Source organism: Xiphophorus maculatus, chromosome 22 (assembly GCF_002775205.1).
Source record: "Xiphophorus maculatus strain JP 163 A chromosome 22, X_maculatus-5.0-male, whole genome shotgun sequence".
NCBI classification, from domain to species: domain Eukaryota; kingdom Metazoa; phylum Chordata; class Actinopteri; order Cyprinodontiformes; family Poeciliidae; genus Xiphophorus; species Xiphophorus maculatus.
Genome location: NC_036464.1, coordinates 3,629,486 through 3,650,794, shown reverse-complemented (window position 1 = coordinate 3,650,794; position 21,309 = coordinate 3,629,486). Strand labels below are relative to the sequence as shown.

The 21,309-nt window shown below is 37.2% G+C and overlaps 2 protein-coding genes across 2 annotated transcripts; one reads left to right on the top strand and one right to left on the bottom strand.

The window, feature by feature from the left end:
* Positions 1-2,195: 2,195 nt before the first annotated feature.
* LOC111606494 (zinc finger protein 518A-like) lies at positions 2,196-7,943 on the bottom strand. Its single transcript, XM_023326998.1, has 3 exons — positions 7,863-7,943; positions 5,213-7,096; positions 2,196-3,253 (listed from the first exon to the last, which is right to left on the bottom strand). The coding sequence occupies exons 2-3, from the start codon at positions 7,080-7,082 to the stop codon at positions 2,604-2,606; spliced, it is 2,520 nt and encodes an 839-aa protein (XP_023182766.1). The 5' UTR covers positions 7,083-7,096; positions 7,863-7,943; the 3' UTR covers positions 2,196-2,603.
* Positions 7,944-12,208: 4,265 nt separating this feature from the next.
* Positions 12,209-19,513, top strand: ccnj (cyclin J). Its single transcript, XM_005795256.2, has 5 exons — positions 12,209-12,334; positions 15,085-15,295; positions 16,095-16,394; positions 16,940-17,099; positions 18,659-19,513. Exons 1-5 carry the CDS (start codon positions 12,266-12,268, stop codon positions 18,972-18,974), a joined length of 1,056 nt encoding a protein of 351 aa, XP_005795313.1. The 5' UTR covers positions 12,209-12,265; the 3' UTR covers positions 18,975-19,513.
* The last annotated feature ends 1,796 nt before the right edge of the window (positions 19,514-21,309 follow it).

Genomic DNA, 21,309 nt, shown 5'->3' with positions numbered 1-21,309 from the left:
TTTCCATGAAGGCTACATTTATGTATTTAAAATGTTATTGTCTTATGTGAAGTCAAGTTTATTTGTTTAGCACATTTCAGCAACAAGTTTAAAGTTCATAAAAATATCAGTTGTTTCACCAATTATGAACAAGCAATAAATTTGACATTTTGTCAAACATCCTGAAAATCATCAAGGCATGTCAAATATATTGATCAACGTTCCAGTTTTTATTAGTCAAAAGCAGACCAAAACAGGTGGGTTTTTAGTCAGTGTTTTGGCTGTTTTTCAGTTTTCTTAATTTGTGGTGCGCAGAAGCTGAATTCTGCTTCTTCATGTTTGGTTCTGGTTCTGGGGATGCAGAGCAGACCAAAACCAGAACCAGAAGAAATGAGTGGTTTGATACAACAGATGTAATATTACATAATTTTGAATATCTTATTTTTATTAGCTGTAGGTGGAAAATCATCATAATTAACAAAAAATAAAGGCTTTATCCAAAATCCATCTGTTTGTAATTAATCAATATAATGCAAATAAATGAGACCTTTTAATAACATTCTAATTTATTGGATTAGAATATTGTTCAGGAAATAATATATACAGCTTTCAACCATGTTTTGTTTTCTCTACAATTTTTGTGGTTGAGATAATAACGTTTATGGTGTGTAAACTCTTTTACAGACTCTGCGTGTTTAACTCTGATCTTAATCTGCTTTCTATATGCGACAGCTGTTGGAAGTGTTGTCTCTTTAAACAACCCAAATGACTCAACGTGTGAAACCAGCAATGACATGCAGTTAGAAATGCGTTGCCTGCAGGTGCGCTACATATAGGAGGAAGTAAGAAGAGTTTACAACCCGTACCCGAACGTCAACTGTCTCGTTATTTCATACTTCCCACAAGCTAGCACGTAGAACCAAAGCAGCAGACGGACTCAGAAGAATTTATAACTCGTGTTTTATTAGGATTTTTCATGCTCAGTCAGGAAACAATCCATTGAAATCAATGAGGAATGAGACAGTGTTGCTGCAGCAAAAGGGAGCTGGACTTCTTACTTCAACAGTTACTGTAAAAATTTAAATAAAAATGTTTCGACTCATATCATCGCCACTCAAAAACAGCAAGTTTCATTCGTAATGCTATCACACCCATGCAGTTTTATTGCATAGTCATAATTCCCAGGCACTTGGTGAATATTCTCAGGTTATTTATTTTTACAGTACCTATAGCGGATTATATACAAGACTAATTATTTGAATTTAAAAAGAAATCATTGAAAACGGATTTTTGCACATATTTCCCATTTAAATAAGGGCCAGTGGCTACATTAGGGAAACAAAGAGCCACAGCAGGATTGTCAAAGGCTAAGGCCTAAAAAGGTGAGGTAAAGGGCGGGAAAATATATTTTATAGTGCAATTCAACAATTAGCATCATTTCAAGTCCTCAAACCTCAAATCTTCAAGAAATAAAACAAAAATCTAATCTGTTAAATCTTTTTTTTCTCTTTTTCTAAATCAATTTTGACAAAATTATTAAAAATTGTGACCAGGGATATTAACACCCACATGCATGAAAAATAGAGCTCTCACAGTAAATAATATACTTTCTGAACATGATTCAAAGTTTATACAAAAGAATTTAGAAATACACAGATTCCTTAGAAATAATGCATAAAAGAAGCATTAAAAGACTAAATCTAAGCAGGATAAATAAATGTTGAATAAGACAGCTTATTGTACTTTTTTTGTTATTTTTATACACACATTTGGTATATCTGAGTAATTTACAGCGTTCTGCCTCCAATAACATAAATATGACAGCTACCACACTGTGTAGTCTACCCGTACATAATCTGCTCCAAAAGCAGACGGTATGGCAAATTAACAGATTACAGTGTTTTTATAAAATAATCCACATGACAGTGTACCTAAATCACCTTAAATAAAACCTTTTTGGAGGCAAAAAGACTCATAAAAATAAACTAAACTCTCTGTATTGAGTTTTACTGGAAGAGAAACAAAAGGTAACTGTTTACCCTGAGAATGTGAACCTTCCAGCAAGCATCATCAATTTATTTATAAAATAAAAATAAAATAAAAAAAATCACAAGACACATCTAAAACAATAATTTCACTACAAAAAACAAAATCTTGCAGATTATTTTTGCTCTAGTTTCTAGTACAAATGTCTCAATACTCTTGAAATAAGACAAAAATACTTACAACTAACTTTTCAGCAAAAATATAGAGGCTTGTTTTAAGTACAAAATTCCTTAATATTGATGACAAAGGGCGAATTCTACTGGCGTTGTTACCTAGCAACGCCAGCCAAGCCCAGCCCGTTACCTAGCAACTCAGTTCGAGTTCCACTGGCAGATTACTTCCCTTATAACAAGATATTTTCCCATGTTATAAGTGTCAACGTTTTCATCAATATTAAGAATTACTGACTCAAACTAACTAAAAGATTATATATTAGTTAGTTCTGTCTTGTTTAAAGTGTAGTACAATATTTAAAAAATAAACTAAACCAAAAATATTTGGTGAGATTTTGTGTTTTTGCAGTGTTTTTTTCCAGATTTAATTTTCCTTCCCCCCTCCCCATCCAGTGTGTGTGACGTTTAAGACTTTTCACAGTTTGGCTTCCTCCAGTCCATCAGGTGGCGCTGCCGGTGGAGCATCATCTCCTCCTGCCTTGCAAACACCCGGCCGCAGAACCAGCAGGAGACCCTCGACGAGGCGTCCCGGCCGGGCGACGCCACGCCCACGATTTCGTACTTTTTCCTGCTCACCCTGCGGAACTTCAGCCTCAGGGTGAACCTCTCCTGCACCGAGTTCTCGCCCTGATCGTCCGTCATCGCCGCCGCCCCGCCACCACTCAGAACCGATAGAGCCCTGAGAGTCTGCTGGGAGAGCAGGACTCTCTGCACCTGCCTGTACTTGTTGACGACCTCCATGATGCGGGCCACCTGGGGGATGTCGGCGTCCGGGTGGTTCAGCACCACGACGGGCTGGTCTCCCGCCGGACGTTTGACTGGCTGGGATGGATTTATGGCGACTAACCTCAGCGTTCTCGGCTGGTGTTTCGGAACCAGCTGACTCTGAGGCCTAGCCGCCCCCGCTGACGGCTCCCGCTGACTCGCTTCAGCTTCAGGTGACCGGACGCCGCTCAGGAGATGCCGGATGAAATCTGTCGACGCCTCTTCGCATCTTGACCCTTGATCACTTTGCTCTGATGGACGTTCATGGCTCGATTCCAAATTTTCCTCCACTGTAAAAAATAAAGGTGATTAATAAAGGAAAAATTTACAGTAAAGGAATATTATTCAACTGGGTCTGTCACAATTAGCAGTAAATCAATTAATAGTATGATAAATTACAATAAGCTTGATAATTTCCAGTCATTAAAGAGGTTGTCTCATTGACAACCTCTGGCTGCTTTTCAATGCAGAGTGGCTGCATTGAAAAGCAGCCACTCTGTTTTATTTTTTGTGTTTGTTGTGTTTTTTCAACAACAACATTCCTGCTACTTTTGCCTGTTTTCCTTGTTTTAGCAAAATTGATTAATATTTTGTAAATGACAGAATTCATAATCCATTTTAATTATTGTTGTTTTGTTTCATATTTTGGATGTTTAAAATGTTCTCCAGTTCCAGTGTTAAATATGATTTAGAAATTAAACTTTTTTGATCTTTGAGTACTTGCATTCATATGTCATTTTTATCCTTATTTTATTATCTGAGAATGTTCTCAAAATGACTATATTATCATTTATCTCAATAAGTGCCTACTTACAACTTTGTGGTAAGAACGGGATCCAAAATAATCAGAACAGTTGTAGCTAGATCTGTCAAGATAAATAATAAACATTAAACAATAATATTGCTGTTTTGATAACAATTTTCAAGCAATTTTATATGCTAATATAACAGGGTTGAAACAATTAATTGGGTTAATTGTGATTAATCAATTATTGAAATAATCAACCCATTTAGTAAATTGCTTAATCGTTAACTGGAGTATACAGACTCAAAAAAGGCCATTTGCTGAAAGAACATCACACTCAGAGCAGTAATTAGTCCAAAACTGCACAAAAGATAGAAATTTTGCATTTAAGATATAAAAAAAAGACATTTGCCTGTAAATATGTTCTACCCAAAATTTTCCCAGTGGCATAGTTTTATTATCACCTTTTCCTCTCAAATTTAATAAACAAATCAGCTCTACACTGCATTGATGAGCTTTTTGGATGTTGATGTTGGAAGTACTTTTTTAGACGCATCGTGTGTGTTGAACCAGGCGAACGTCAAAAACATGAATGAAGACCGGAATGGTGATTTGATCTCAACTAGTCCTTTCTTTAAGGACGAATTTGTTTACAGAGACGTCAGTGTCCATTTTATTTGTTATTTCTGTTATACAGTACAGACCAAAAGTTTGGACACACCTTTTAATTCAATGAGTTTCCTTTATTTTCATGACTATTGACATTATAGATTCACACTGAAGGCATCAAAACTATGAATAACACATGTGGAAATATGCACTAAACAAAAAAGTGTAAAACAACTGAAAATACCCCTTATATTCTAGTTTCTTCAAAGTAGCAACCTTTTGCTGTGATTACTGCTTTGCACACACTCTGCATTTTCTTGATGAACTTCAACAGGTCGTCACCTGAAATGGTTTTCACTTCATAGGTCAACCTGCCCTGTCAGGTTAATAAGTGGGATTTCTTGCCTTATAAATAGTCATGAAAATAAAGAAAACCCATTGAATTAGAAAGGTATGTCCAAACTTTTGGTCTGTACTGTATATTAGATATTTTAAATGACTTCCAGGTCCAGTTTAAAATGTTGATTAGAATTTAAAGTTTATTTATCTTTGAGAATAAAATGTTCTTGCATTATTGTTATGTTATTACTATCAATATCTCAAAGCAACAATGTTGTTTATCGCAATTTATCTGGGACAATAAAATTTGTTATTTTGACACTTTGTGTTCTTGTGATTGACAGGAAATTAAATATTATCTATTTCTGAGCTAATTTTGTATTGTGCTTTTTCAGCTTAGTGTGTTTTTTCTTCTTTGACTCGACTGAAGATAAAGTAAAAGAAAATATCGCGATAAAAAGTCCATATCGCTCATCTGTACTCTCTCTTCGCAGAAAGTGGTTTTCCGGTACTCATTTCATGCCTGCAGAGTTTGAAAAATAAATTACCGTCTTACCATGTGGCGAAGAAGCAGCAGGACTTCTCGTCTCCTCCGTCTCCTCGTTGGATTTTTGTAGCGCCGGCTCTTTGTGCGGCGTCCCCACGTAGGTCACTGATGCAGCCACGGTATTCGTCTCGCTTGTTCCCTCAGCAGATCCACTTTTGTCTGAGAAATCCTGCGACTCCTCCAGATCGTCTCGATGTTCATTTTCCGTCGTAGCATCTTCAGCCTCCATTGGTTGGACAGAGTCAGAGATTGCAGTTCGTCTAGGCGGATCAGGAAGGCCCACCGGGGAACCTTTGATGGCGTTTTGCTGAGGATTTGGCGGCTCCACATGACCATCAATCTCAACATGTTTTAGAGATGAAGAGCTTTGAGAAACCCACTGCTTCCCCTTTACCAGAGTCTTCTTTATGACAATCTTTAAGACCTTTCCTTCTGGTTTTCTTTGCACTTTTTTAAACCTGGCTTTTCTTCTCCGCCGTCGTTTTTTCACCTTCCCCTCACTCTCATTCGGCAATTTTAAATCACTCGACTTGCCCACGTCGTCTACAGGCTCTTCCAGTTTTTCACCATTTTCCTGGATCTCTGAATCAGTCTTTAATTTGCGGTTCTCCCGGTTTTCCTGCGTCCCAGCGCCAGACGACGAGAAGTCACTGCGCGGTTTGTTTTCAGTCAAACAAGGCGCCTGGTTTTTCAGATTTGGATTAAATCCGTTCTGGTCACTTGCACACAAAGAGTCGCCATCGGCGCTTTGGGGACAGGTAGGTTCCTTATCTGTGGAGGCCATTTTCAACCTTTTTGCGTAAGCAGCACCGTTCTGAGCTAGCGTTATTTTGTTCTTGACCGTGAGGACGGCGAGATCTGACGTGTTGGGCGCGATGCCGTTTTCTGAGTTTTTCTGAGGGACATTTGACAGAACGGACTTGAGAGCCTTGGTCCACTTCTGGTCGTCGGTTTCCCCGGCGACAGATTGCATCAAAAACTGCTGAGTCTCTTCTAACGTTGTCTGTGCGTCAGAAAGATGGCAGTATTTATCCAGAAACTCCTTCCCGGGAAGCGACAGACAGTCCTGCGTCAACCAGCAGGTGTCCCTCACTGTGCTTCTCGTTAACCTCGTCTTCACTCTGGGGATCCGCTCATTTGGTTTCATTGCTATGGAATGAATTTGCCTCCCATCTTTCCTCTGGTTGCCATTCTGGCAAACATGAGCAGTTTTAACGCTCTTATTGATCAACCATTTCTCTGGCGCCTCGCCGCCACAGAACTGACGACCACCAACTTCTTTTTCTTCAACGGTAAAATTATGCTTATATATGTGGTCTAGAAACACCCGAAAGTCACATGTTGAGAATTTCTTACACGTTTCGCATGAATACTTCCCGTCCGAGCAGTGATACATAGTCAGGTGTGCACTAAACTCAGGCCAGGTGCGCTGAACGTTGTCGTTGCACATGCTGCAGGTAGAAAAAGTGTCTTTGTGGCTTAGCAGGTGAACCTGAAGGTAGGAGAATTCATGGGCGCTGAAGGTGCACATATGGCAGGAAAAAACGGGTGGACTGCCTCCATGTTTTTCCATGAAGTGCCTCGCCAGGTCTTTGGGTGCATAATCCGAGTTGTCCCCGCATTGAGAGCAGGGGAACCTGAGCGTACTGCCGCCGTCGTTTGTGACGCGGGCTTCCCGGGGAGGCTCCTTCGATGGAGGCCACACGCTGGTCTGCTCCCACTTCTTCGCTATCTTCTTTGGCCCATTCTTATCTTGGCTTTGCATAGCTGGGGGCTGAACTACAGTTTTCCTGAGGTGGAGCCGTCTGTGCCAGCTTCTATTCTTCTTGCTGACTTGCCGTTTTCTGTGGCCCGTTGAGGTGGCTGTGCAAACATCCATGTTTCTTCTGGTTTCTGGTGCAGAAAATATGCAGCGGTTAATGAAAACAGCATTGTTTAGAAGTTAAAAAAACAAACATTTTGAACAAGGGATGTAATTTTACTTGAATTTAATGATCATAATTAAATGTAAGCCCGTAAAACAAGCTTGTAGTTCTTAAACAGGTCCACCTGTTGCTTGGCCCAGGTCCAAAATACCCCACTGTGGGCATTAGTGTGTCACAAACAACAAATACGGATAGTTATCAACAACATGCAGAAAATTACAATAGCTTCACCTGCAAGATTCATAACCACTTTTTAAAAGAAACACACGAAATTAAAAAAAAAGACATCATTTTTTACGACTTGTTAAAAGGAAAACCAAAACAAGAAACGCACTAAAACTTAAAACGACCGAGCACAAACAGCCAGGGGGTCGTTGGTCCATTGTTTAGTTAAAGTTAACCACAACAAAGCGATAAAGACTCGCTTTGCAACGCGCAGAGAAGACAGAGAAGCACAAATTAGAGGAAAAGAGACGGGCTGAGCGTCTCTGTTTATATCTGAACACGCATTTAGTGGCGTTAACTGCGGTTTGAATTAACGCGACGCTTAAGAAGAGGAGATTACAAAGACGAAATAAGTTACAGAGCACAAAGCGCGACGATAAAGTTCCCGCACACCACCGCGTTTTCACGCCGACTCGACTTATTACCGCAGACAAAGCTGTCGGGTGGGATAAATTCATAGTAAATGTGGAGTTGCCTCGGGTGTTTGGGGTAATTTTTTTTCTCTTTACCTTTTTCTTTTGTGGAGAGCTTGACAGCTCATCGACTGGCAGCCATGATGGTTTCATCCGGGGATTACAGCCTGTGAGCAGCTTTAGCCGTTAGCTTCCTCGCTGCTGCTGCTGCTGCTGCTGTCCCAGGCCTGCAGCTCCACACAAACACTCCGCTGTTCCTCTGCCTCCAATGCTTTCACTCCGTTTTGCTGAGTTATTCATTCCTGTTGAGCTTGTTGTATAGTTTCACACGTTACAGCCGCAAAATATAGTGTATTTAACCAATATTTAATATGAAATGAACAACTGTGACGTTAAAGGACTGAACGGTTTTCTGTTGTTTGGTTTTTTTTGCAACTACTAAACTGAAAGGTGGGGCATTCATCAGTCTCTTTTACTCTAACCATAAATAAATAAAGTTAATCAGAAGTTACTTCATTAGTAAACAGGGTCCACTTGTTTGTAGTTTAATCTCAATGTAGTCATGTTTTGGGGTAAAGTACCCAAAAATTGAACTCAAGTAAAAGTAGCACTACTAACGTATTTTTACTCAAGTAAGAGTAAAAAGGAGCTGTCCAAGAAATTACTCAAGTAAGAGTAAAAAGGTCTGCTCAAGTACTGAGTGACTGATCAAATTATTAATCATTTAATATTTTAAAATTACATAATCCAGACAAGCCAATATATAAAGTTAAATGGAAATGTTGGTATTTTAAGGACCAAAATGACAATAATTTACATAAGTAGCAAAAAATAACAAAAGAACATATTTTCAAATCAGTTTCTTTCAATAAAAAACTTATAAAACATTAACAGAATCTGCAGGTGTGTGTTTGTGTCTGGTGAAGTTTTGGTTAAAACATGTTTGTTTTTCATTCAGTGGGTAGAAAATCCAGAAATTTTACTCAAGAGTGAAGATACTTCATAATTAAATTACTCAAGTAAACGTAAAAAGTACAACATAGTAAAAATACTCCTAATGGTTTTGGGTTTTTTTTTTTCAAAAAAGTTACTCAAGTAAATATATTTGAGTAAATGTAACTAGTTACAACCCAACTTTGGCCATGTTGAGTAAACTGATTACGCTGGTTTGTTAGATTTTGTTTGAAAATAACCTTTAAAAATACTTTTGATTATAATATCAAATATGATTTCATAAGCAAAAAATAATAATAATAAAGGAGAGACCTGAAAACATCAGGTAATTAATTTGTATAATGTGTTTTACTTAGTTACTGGAATAATTGAACTTTTTAACTGAATTGTTTTGTTTTTACACCAAGCGTCCTACATCAGAAATCAATTATCAATGAGCCACTTCTGCTCTGTATTTTATTCTCAGAAAAAAGAAGTCCAACGTGCAAAAGCTATAAGGTTGCATTTTACGGTTTATTTATCCACCTTGGTAAGCAATAAATAAAGATTTATCTTTCTATTGTTTCCTTTTTCTCCCCCTGCTATGGTTAAAAAAAAAACATAAGCCCACCCCGGTACATCCTGGTCCTGTTTCTATACTTATAGAAAAAGGCAACAAAGCTCTTCCTGTCTAACTTACAAAGGCAAAACAAAAAAACAAAGCGAACAAAAAAGTTTAACCTACAAATGAACCCCAAGATATACAGTAAACCAAGTACAACTTTCAACAAAGTTAATAAACATAAAAAATAGATATCTACAAAGGGATAATGCATGTTAATGAACGTATAATTTTGTCATAAATACACAGTATTGAGTGAGACGCTAATTTCCTAAGTGTTTTTTAAAACGATTACAAAACTATATTTGTCATAAAATAGTAACTGAAACATGACATTCCTAATAAGGTAAAAGGTGAAATGATGGCAGCGCTGATTACAGACCAACTGCTGCAGGTTGAGTCCTAAAGGTGAGCTAGGCGGAGCTTTATTGAAATTATTGAATGGGTCTATTGATCGGTGTCAGAGGTTTGCTAGAGAATGTTAGAAACACTGCAGAGAGGTCAGGGGTCAATCAGGGTTTTTTTTTAAAACTCTGAACTCCGATTTCCCAAGTTCCTACTCAAAATAAGAAATTATGAATCATATCAGAATATGTAAATGATTTAATATTTACAACAGTATTCCAAGCAACAATGTTGGAAGTTGTCCGTGATTTTACATTAATACAGAAAGTAAACCTTTGAACTTTACAGCACTGACAGGCAGCAGTGTATATTTTTAGCTACCCGTGGCTAAAGCTGCTGCTAGCTAGCTGAATTTAAAATTGTAGGCTGTTTCCCTTACACACTGTAAGAAAATTTTAAATTAACAATGGTGGATAACACTGACACGACTAACTAACAGGTAAATACTGTTTTTATTAACGTTGACAGAAAAAGTAAACCTTTTAACGTTACAGCTCTGACATAAAGCGGTGTATATTTTAGCTACATTTGGCTAAAAAGCCACTGCTAGCTGGCTTACCGTCTAATCAGATGCTGTTTCCCTTATACACGGTAAGAAAATGGTAAATTAACAATAATGGATAACGTTGCCATGGCTAATTAACACGTCAGTATTGTTTTTATTAACCTCACTTTTCGCTATACCCTAACAATGATGAGTTTACGTGAATTTCCAGACAGGTTTTTTGAGGCAAAAGCAGCTGGAAGTACAGATACACCGCATCGAGTCAGAACGGAAGTCATCTAACGTAATTGTGAAAATGGCCTGAATGTTTTTGACATTGCGGAAAATGTGGCAATTTTTTTTTCTAGCTGATTAAAATTTTAGATATGTAATCACTTTGTATGTACATCTTGATCATACGAAACGTGGGACGAAACATTTGAGGTGTAAAGAAGAAACAGCGCCACCTACAGTCAAAGTATAGAGTAATATAACACCTACCGGGTGCCGTTTCTATAGTTACGGTGAAAAATTAATGGCAATAATTTTGATTATTTAGCCTATCATAAGAGAAAAATATATAAATGCAACAGTTTCAAACAAAATATTTAATTACCAACGTAAATCCTTAGCTGCAAATCCATTTGCTAATAACCAGATGTGAACGCTCTAAGTAAAAGCTGGGCCTTGCGAACCTCCACATCAACTCTTGCTGGTGAGTTCATTGATAAAAGTCTGAATTACCATTAAAATGGCTCACCGTTTTAAGCTGAGATGTTGCACATGTCGAGAGGAGAAGGAACAATAAAGAAGAGGAGACATGAGCAACAGCTGAAGTGAAATTATATTATATATTATATTATATATTATATTATATTATGCAAGTTCACCAGACCCAGGACTATTTTGATAGTCCAGTTCTGCTTATTGGTGAGTAAAATTGTATGTAATCATTCAATATATTTATTAGGTAACTATTTAGCTTGAAGTTAAATTCCAAAGTATAGTTTTAAGCTAAATATTAGCTTATTTTGTAAATATTTAGTTGTGAAAGATGCTAATGATAGTTCATTGGTAGCTTTCGGTAGTTACTAATGAAACTAATAGCTAAATATTTTTAGATAAAATTTTTTAGTTAAATATGTAGCTTCAAGCTAAATATTTCGTTCGGGGCTGTAGTTCGAAGCAAAATCTTTAGCCTCAAGCTAAATATGAATCAATTGCTAACTAAATATTTAGATAAAGCTGATTATTTAGTAGGCAATCTAATAATTTATTCTCAAACTAAATATTTAACTCGCTAATTAAATATTTAGTTTGAAACTATGTCATTTATAATAACATGGTGAAAATATCACTTTGAATAATGAACCCCATTTTGTTTTTCCCTTATGACAGTAATCCATAATACTGCTGGTAATTTTGGACAATGTAACTTTACACCCCATAAACGCCCAATTACAAAACTACCCATTAATTTATAGTTGGGTCGTAGTTGGTAGTGATGCTTTCAAGTGCTAAATAAAATGTAAAGATGCCACAATCAAATAACGGGTGTAAAACATGAAGATGTGCGACGGATAACTTTAAAAGTGGCTCATTCACATTTTGATGCTTATTTCACTTTCCAAACTTATTTCTCTGGTGTCATTGCGTCTTTCTGGTTGGTTGTTCTGATTGACAAGCTATAGGGCGTTGGGTTTTTTCGAGCAGCACTTGAACGCACCTGGGGAGTTTGAAGAACTCGTGTTGCTGCCGCTTGCGAGCCTAAAACAACGAGACCAGGCAAAGCATGATCGGCTAGACTGCACTTTTTCTCCAGTGAACCTGCGCATTGGGTGAGTCTGCACCGATCATTCATTTCCGTGTGACGGATTGAAAAGCTGGTTGAGTTGTGACACCCACGGGATCGCTCACCGATGCGTGTTGTTGAAATCCTGCGTGCAAAAACGTTGCGTTTTACACGCTGAGAGCGCATCTTCAGCACCCAGTATGAGTGTGCTAATCACTTTAACTTTGTTTTGACTTCCAGAGGTTTTCAAAGCACTGTCTTAAATGGAGCTAGAGGACCAATGGTGGAAGGGACAACTTGCTGCAGATATTTACCAGGCGCTCAGATGCAAAGTGAGGGCGATTGACCATCAAATGGAGCCACAGTGGAGAAAAAATTATTAACAATTTCAGTGCATCTGTATCGTTTTTGATAGCTTGTGTTCATCCTGTACGTTACTGATGTTTTACCAGTCAGGCATGCCATTATGACCAAATCCCATGAGCAGGTAGCAACAATTGTACTCTAGTAGAAGGTAGCTGTCCAAGAAATTATTCAAGAGTAAAAAAGTATTTGGTAAAAAAGTCTCCTCTAGCAGCGAGTATCTGATCAAGTTGTCAATCATCTTATATTTAAAAATTACGTCATCAGAGGGACTAAAGTGTAAAGTTGAGTGGAAATTTGGGTATTTTAAGGACCAAAATGACAATAATTTTTATAGGTAACAAAAAATAACAATATCAGGCAAAAGACATTTTTCCCAAATCCGTTTGTCAATAAAAATCTTATAAAACTTTCACAGAAACTGCAGGTGTGTGTCTGTGTCTGTCAGTTTCTGGTTAAAACATGTTTGTTCTTCATTCAGTGGGTAGAAAATACAGTTTACTCAAGTAAGAGTAGAAATACTTCATAATAAAATTACTCAAGTAAAAAGTACAAAATAGTACATAATCTCCTAAAAGTAAACTTTAAAAAAAGGTATCAAGAAAATGCAATTAAATTACATTTACCCAACTCTGCCTATTAGCTATGTTTCTGCCCTGACTTGTTGACTCCACTCCTGAAAGTTGTGAGGTGGAGCCTCTATTGATCTGACCTTTTGATTGATTTGTGATCTGGTAGGTTTGTTTGCAAACTAAACTAGAATACATTCATTATAGTATGCTGCTAAAATATCAGGCACTCAACTGTCTCCATGAACGGTTGTAGCAAAGATCATGTTGGTGATATTTGTCAAAGTAGCCTCCATAAAGCGTCCTACTGCCTTAGCTGGATGATGTTTTTCCCATCATGCATCATGGTTCTGTTGGTTCACCAGGTAAGCAACCATTCTTGGGAGCCATTCTTCTGTTGCAGTTTTGATGCTCAAGTTTCCCAGTGTTGGTGGTCAGCATGGTAACCCTGACTGGTGAACCAATAAGCAACAAACTGCAACACACTTTTCATTCTGACACCGTTTCATCAGAACCAGCATTAAGCCTTCGTCTGCATCAGAGTTTTGCACCACTTGGTCTTGGACAGAACCTACCTGGATCCCACCAACAAGCTTTGGAGATGCATCGAATCTGTCATTTACCACCACTGTTTGGTTCTTGTCCAACTACCTTAAATTTGTATGCTTTCTTGTTTTTTATGCTTTTAATTATTGGTGGGACTTGATTAAAATGTTTTAATTAACCAGGGTTAATTAATCAAACTGTATATCAACAAACTAAGCAACATTTTCAATTCAATAATCATTTTTACTGGTTAATTATTGAATAAATAGACATATGAGCTCAACAACAAATATATTTATTGTTTTCAGAATTTGGTAGTAACTAGTTACATTTACTCAATTACATTTATTTTAGTTTTTTTAAGTACCTTTAGGAATATTTTTACTATGCTTTACTTTTTACTTTTACGTGAGTAATTTTATTATAAAGTATTTCTACTTTTACTGGAGTAAAATTTCTGGATTCTCTACCAACTGACTGGAAAAACAAACATGTTTGGACCAAAAACATGTTTGTGTAGACACAGACAGACACACACCTGAAGTTTTTGTTAAAGTTTCATAAGTTTTTTATTGAAAGAAACTGATTTGGAAGAAGTAAATTTAGCCTGATTTTGTTATTTTTTTTTATTACTTATATGAATTATTGTTGTTTCCACTTAACTTTATGTTTTGGTCTGTCTGATGTCATTTTTAAATATTAAATGATTGATTATTTGACCAGTTACTCAGTACTTGAGTAGACTATTTTACCAAATATTTTGTTACTCTTACTTTAGTAAAATTTCTGGAACTTCTACCCACTGCATGAAACATGTTTTAACCAAAAATTCACCAGACACAAACACACACCTGCAGTTTTTGTTAAAGCTTAAGTTTTTTATTGAAAGAAACCAATTTGGAAAATTTTTCTTTTGCCTGATTTGGTTATTTTTTGTTACTTATTGCCATTTTGTCCTTAAAATACCTAAATTGATTGACTAAATGATTGATAATTTGATCAGTTACTCAGTACTTGAGTAGACTTTTTACCAAATACTTTTTTTTACTTGGATGGCTACTTTTTACTTTTACTTGAGTAAAAATATGTTGAAGTTGTTCTACTCTTACTTAAGTACATTTTTTGGGTACTCTACCCACCTCTGGTTGTTTTAAAATCTGCTATTTATGTTATCCAACCATAAGATTGGTGCAAAGTGCTATTAAGTGATCATTCATGGAACTTATTCTGAAATGTGAACTCCGGATGCTGACATTAGCGTTGGGGACAACTGTGCTGCTGCAACATGTTTAGCATTGAGATGAATTTTTAGGATTTCATAGCTTAATTAAATCTAACTCCTGTTGGCACAAAATAGTCTTTCCCAGCGTCCCATCAGGTCGTTTTTTAAAGCAAAAATTAACCCTAATGTAAGTCATAATGTTATGCCAGATCTCTACGGATTATTAGTGTTTTACTTTCGGTTTTATTTTATTATTATATTGTATATCCATTTTGGTAATTGGTTAAGGGAATACAGATGAAAACAGTGAATATTTATATTTGAGTTGTACATCGTGTCTGTGTTGTAAATACAATTTATTATCGTTGTGATTCTGGAACAGGAGCTCAAACTGCCGTCCTACAGAGGCCAGTCCCCTCAGCTGAACCTCAGGCGATACTTTGCAGACCTCATCGCCATCATCTGCAACCACTTCTGCCTTTGCCCCGCGGCCAGACACCTGGCCGTCTACCTGCTGGACCTCTTCATGGACCGCTATGATGTCACCATGCAGCAGCTTCACATGGTCTCTCTGTCCTGTCTCCTTCTGGCTAGTATGTGTATCTGTGACTTCTCAGTTCAGATGCTTTGTCAGATCGCCATAGGCGTAGCAAAAACTGACGGCTATATCTGTCAGAGAAGTATGCGCTGTCTTTGCCACCTGCTTTTATGTAATCAGCAACATGACATCCTCACGCAGATGTTAGATCATAAACTTTATTAACAGCTGTATGACAGCCCAACTTAGCGGTTAGCTAGTGATGTGGACCATCATCAAGTTTTATACAGCGCGTTTTGTAGTTGATTGTAGCTGCAGCTGCTTTAAACACACTTTGAAACCATGACAATGCATGTACAGTATATCCATCTAGTTATCATTGAAACAATTTCTTAACTTATTTTTTGTCGTATCTTGTCATGTATGCCGAACTGACAGCTCCTCTAAACGTCGCAGACTCTTAATGCGCACGCATGCGTACTTACTGCATGTACGCTAACAGGCAGTTGTTGTTTTCTTTAAATTAATTTTATTCACAAATAAAGAATATACAATTGCAGACAGTAGTAGTATGCTCGAGGTGCTGGTGTAACAATTTCATAGGACTCCATGAGAAAAAAATAACAGGTTACAAATCAAATTCATCAATTAAGCTACAAGTTTCATAGCTTTAAAGTTGGTGCAAAATTTTAAAGAGTCCAAAAAACATCTCAAATAATCTCTAAAACAGTGAGGTTAGGTTTGTTTTTAGCAAATTTGCAGGCATGTATGTGGAACTTGGCCAACAGAATAGTAACGTTTATAATATGTTGAACGGTTTGTTGATGCGGTTAACTTTGTCCCGGTTGACTCAGGTAAATTTGAGGAAAGGGAGGACCGCGTGCCGAAGCTGGAGACCCTGAACAGCCTGGGGTGCATGAGCTCCATGAACCTGGTCCTGACCAAGCAGAGTTTGCTCCACATGGAGCTGCTGCTGCTGGAAACGTTCAGCTGGAACCTGTACCTTCCCACCGCAGCTCACTTCATTGATTACTATTTGTCCGTCGGCGTCCTGGACGGAGATCTGCACGACGGCTGGCCCCTGGCGAGCCTGGAGAAGACCAAGCTGTACATGGCCAAGTACACAGACTACTTCCTGGAAGTCTCCTTGCAAGGTGAAGATTAGGCGGAGGAAATCAGAGAACTTGTTTCTGTGTGTTGAAGATTTATTTTAGGGATGAATGGAACAAGTTTATTTCTCTCTCTGTCTTTCTTTATTTCTTCTCTTTCTTCCCTCCTTGTTTCCTCCCATCTTTTTTCTGTCCTTACCTCCTTCTACCTTCCTTGCTTCCTTCCTTTTCCTCTTCCTTCTTTGCTTCCTTCTCTCATTCCTTCCTTCCTTTCTTCCTTCCTTCCTTTCTTTCCTGTCTCCTTTTTTCCATCCTTCCTGTATACGCTCTTCCTTTCTTTCTTTTTGTTTTTCCTTCCTCTTTTGTCCATGTTTCCCTCCTTTCATCCTTCTTTCTTCCTCCCTTCTCCAAGTATCTCCTGTGAATTTTGTATTTATGTTTTTAAACTCTTCTATAAAATTACAGATAAAACTGGAATTTTGAGTCTGGAGGAAATTATTGACATAAAAGGTTTAATAATAGACACCTTTGTTTTATCGGCTGGATTTCTTCCTCTGATCTGTGTTTTGTTTTTATGTAATTTTCCATAGATCACATCTTTTTGTGCTTTGCTCCGTCGCTGGTGGCTGCTGCCTGCGTGGTGGCGTCCCGCCTCGTCCTCCATCTTTCCCCCAGCTGGCCGACCCGCCTGCAGCGACTCACCGGCTACGCCTGGGAGAACCTCATACCCTGCGTGGAGAAGCTGCTCATGTGAGAGAGGCCAAGACAAAGTAGTGAATAACTGAAAACATACGAGAGTTTCAATGTTTTGACAATTGAAAATTTGAACAGTGAAGGATTCATTTGGATTCTGCTGGCTCACCTGAGCAGCAGCTCACATCTCGATGGAAATTAACTTAGGATATTTTTAACTCCTTATCTAGAGAAACCATTGGGGAAAAGTATATGCGGAAAACGGAAAACTTACCCATTATCTCAAGAAGATGGATTTGTTATCTCGAGAAAACTATCGAGGGAAAGTATTTACGGAAAAAGTGAAATTAACTTATTATCTAAAGTGAAAATATTTTTACGAAAATGGGAAGTTAACTTGTTACCTCGAGAAAAACCTTAAGAAAAGAGTATTTGTGGAAAACAGAAATTTTACCCGTTAGCTCAAGAAAACAATCGGAAAATGAATTAATATCGGGAAGAAGGATATCAAGAAAACAAAAAATTACTAGTTCTCTTGAGAAAACCATAAAAAAATTTACTTCTTCAAGAAAACCCTTGGGGGCGGAAAAGTATTTGTGGAAAATAGGAAATTAACTCGGCATCGCTACAAAATAATCTGGAGAATGTTTATACCGAAAATAGGAAGTTAACTTATAGCGAGAAAACCATATGAAATGAATTCCTTTATTTCGGGAAAACCTTCAGGAAAAGAGTTTATGTTAAAAACGTAAAATTTACTCGTCTTTAAAACAATCTGGAGAATAACTTATTTGGAGAAACCTTTGGGAAAAAGTATAAGCTGAAAACAAGAAAATAACTCGTTAAATCTAGAAAACCATAAAAAAATTACTTTCTTTATTTTGAGAAAACTCATGAAAACGTATATGCGGAAAACAGGAAATTTACTCCTTTTCTCAAGAAAACTATCGGGAAATGAATTTATCTCCAGAAAATTATCTGGAAGAAAAGTATGGAGAAAATGTCCTTTCTCAGCTTCTGTAGTTTACACACAATTACTTGCAAAACTAACCCTTTTATGCATGAATTATGATCCTTTGTCTCAGGATTTTTTTCCAAAATTTGTTTTATTTTCTTAAGGCATAAAAAAAAGCTAGGGGAAAAAATTTGTACAAAAGTTTTTTTTTATTTTACTTTATTTTTTTTAGGTGATCAATTGTAATTTTCTCCAAATACAAAGTTGTTATTTGACAAGATACATCAGTAGCATTGTTCTTAGGGGTTATCTGATGTCACAATATTTTTTTTACCTGCAAGAGTCGTCTACAGTAGAAGGAGGGACCGGGTCGGTTGGCATGCTATTTTTTTGTCTGTCGGCCATTTTGGATTTAACAAAAATATTTTTTTTGCATTTGCAACTGATGGCCAGTAGTTGATGGTGTATTTTATGATGCATTCGTGTCCACTTCAGTGGTCTGTGTGCATTTATAACATAAAAATCCACAAGAAGCACAAGAAAATGGCTTTTTGATACCTGTCCACTGTAGTGACCACAATGCATAAAAGGGTTAAACTACTCACTCAAGGATTTTATTTATGCAGTTAAAGGATTATAAATATGACATTGTTTTTTCCAGTGCACATGACAGTGATGTGGAAGAAGCCAGTAAGCAGCAGTGCCTTGAGCAGCAGCAGAGCCAGGCGCTGCTCCACAGTTCAGGCCAGCCAGCCGCTGCGTCGCAGTTCCTGCAGCTGCCCTCCATGCAGTTCGCTCAGAAAGCCCCACAGGCATGCCTGCCTGCCAGCCACAGGTCTGCATCCTACTCGCAGGGCTCCCAGCAGAGCGACACACAAGCCTCCGTCGCCTGTCTGGACCCGAAGCCCAGCCTTCCCAGCCTGGTGTACCCGGTCAGCATGCACTACAGCTACCAGGCGCCGTGCTTCGACAGATGATCGTCGTTTTGGGAGAGAACCAGCCGCGATCGTTTGAACGTACAGAATGTTGTTTTTAATTTCCGGAGACTTGATAAGATTTGTGCAGCACTTTGAGCCGTACAGTGTGCAATACATGAGGATGTTTCTTTTCTTAATGTTTGAGATACAGAGTGAATGTTGATGGACTATTTTGCACCAATCTCTGCTAGTATCACTGCTGCAGACCAAAAAGCCTTGTGTTCATTTTATGCCAACCTGAAGTATTAATTACCCTGTGTTGAAAGTTAAGACAGCAGTAGCCAAAAGGGAGTTTCGGGGGTAAACTTAAGAGTTTTTGTTGTGTTGTTGTTCTTTTTTAAGTTTTCTTTCTCTAGTTGTGTGGGCAAATGTCAAGAACAAAGATGGCAGATGCTGCAGCACATGAAAATGATCCCCCAGATTTCTGTCAGCTTCTACAGTCCTTTTAAATAAGACGCTGACCTGTGTTAATGATCCAGTTCAGGGGGGAAAACATTACAACTTGAAATTCTGTCAGTTTCACTGTATAAAAATCCTTAAAAATGGATGACTGCAACACTGAGTCTGTTTCTTTATTTCCAAAAATAAAAAGCTAAATCAAGCAAATAAAGTAGATCGATATTTATTGTAGATCCAAAACTTGAAAGTGTTTATTTTTACAACGATGTATTAGGGCCATTGTAGAAAATTTTAGCCGTTTTAAAATTTTAAATTCCAAGGTTTTTTTGTAAAAAAAAAAAATATATATATTAATCTAAAGATTTGGTTTTTTTTCTAGCAAATGTCCCTGTTTTTCCAGAAAATGTTTTTTATTATTATTTGCATATTTGTTACACTGATATGTAACAAACATCGAAAAAAACAAATAAAACAACCATGCTTTATTTTCCCACCACCTAAAATTTCCAATAACAGATTAATATATGTGTAATAAATGTGTATGTAACAAATGTGCAAAGGAATGCGAAAACTTCTGCATGTTTTGCATGTGAAGTGAAGTGACAGCTGATAGCCAGCAGAGGGCAGCATTTGTCTATTGAGTGCTAAGAAATCTTCCTTGCCATCTCAGACGTAAAAATGAGAAATAAAAAAACTCAGCAATCAAACTTCTTGCTCATCCTGCAGATTTTCCAGAGAAAAATATCAGAATATATATTTTTTAAACTCCTCAAAAGAAACTTCGACCCTGAAGACGTAAAAACAGACCAATCATTTAAAGTTCAGCTAAAACAAAAATATTTGTTTTTCTATGTTAAGGCGTGAATCACACGCTGTCATTTTTTTCAAACTCTTAGTTTGTTTTTGAATAGACTGATTGTTTCTGAATGAAAATCTCTAAGGGGACTGAAATGAAATGAGTTCCTGTCACTAAAACAATGTGGTGAGTAAAAACCTCTAATGGATTCCTGGTTCCTGCTTGTTATAATGGGATGGAGTTTCCTGTGCAGAAGGAAGCAGATTTACCATATTTACCCTCTATATTGTACTGTATGAGATATTTGCACTAGAAACTGGACCAAAAATACTTGGTAAGCGTTTTTGTTTTTGCAGTGTCTGAAGTTAGAAGGCCTTCTTGCTTAATCTTTAGCTTTCTTCATTGATTCTTTGTCGGGTTCACGTCAGGACTCTGCCTGGCCCGCTCCAAATCGTTAATTTGTTTTCCAGTCAGAACAAAAACAAGTCGGTAAAAATAAAATATGACGACATTTTGAATAAAAGTCTGGTGGTATCTATGGAAAAACAGAAAATGGGTCAACTTTTATTCTTTTAGTAGGAAAATTAACCAAAAATATGGTCAGAAAGAACAAAACATTCTTTTTTTGAGTTTCCAGATCTAAATCCTACAGAAAAGATTAAAAACAGAGGAGGAATAGTTCTTATGTTTCAACCTTGTGAAATGATTAGATTTAAGTCTTGCAAAAATTTATCAAAATGTAAAACTTTGACCTGAAATATAAATATATTACAATCACTAGATAATTACCAGAGAGGATTCAGGAGTGAGGAAGTTTTAAAAAATGACAGTCAGTGACTTCCTCTTAATGTTTTATTTCTGCCTCGTTGTTCTGTGTGGAAAAACCCAGCAGTCCACTCACCCATCTGTTTCTCTGCATGAATGGAAACAACCAGAGCTTTTTTTAACTAAATCTATAATAAAATGAGTCCTACATGGTTGTGTTTTTCATTGTCAGCAAAAAATAAAACCCTAAAAATATTTTTTGGGTTTCAACTCCGAACCCACAAAACAGCAGGCAACAGTGGCATGAACTTTAAGGAGAAAAAAAGCAATCAAAACTCAAACTATGGTTGCCTGTCATGTTAAATTACAAAATTA

Coding starts and splice junctions, on each gene's coding strand:
- LOC111606494 (XM_023326998.1), bottom strand. CDS start 7,082: ATGGATGTTTGCACAGCCACCTCAACGGGCCACAGAAAACGGCAAGTC. Junction 3,254..5,212: donor TGCTGCTTCTTCGCCACATG/GTAAGACGGTAA, acceptor TATTTTTTACAG/TGGAGGAAAATTTGGAATCG.
- ccnj (XM_005795256.2), top strand. CDS start 12,266: ATGGAGCTAGAGGACCAATGGTGGAAGGGACAACTTGCTGCAGATATT. Junction 12,335..15,084: donor ACCAGGCGCTCAGATGCAAA/GTGAGGGCGATT, acceptor ATTCTGGAACAG/GAGCTCAAACTGCCGTCCTA. Junction 17,100..18,658: donor TGCGTGGAGAAGCTGCTCAT/GTGAGAGAGGCC, acceptor TGTTTTTTCCAG/TGCACATGACAGTGATGTGG.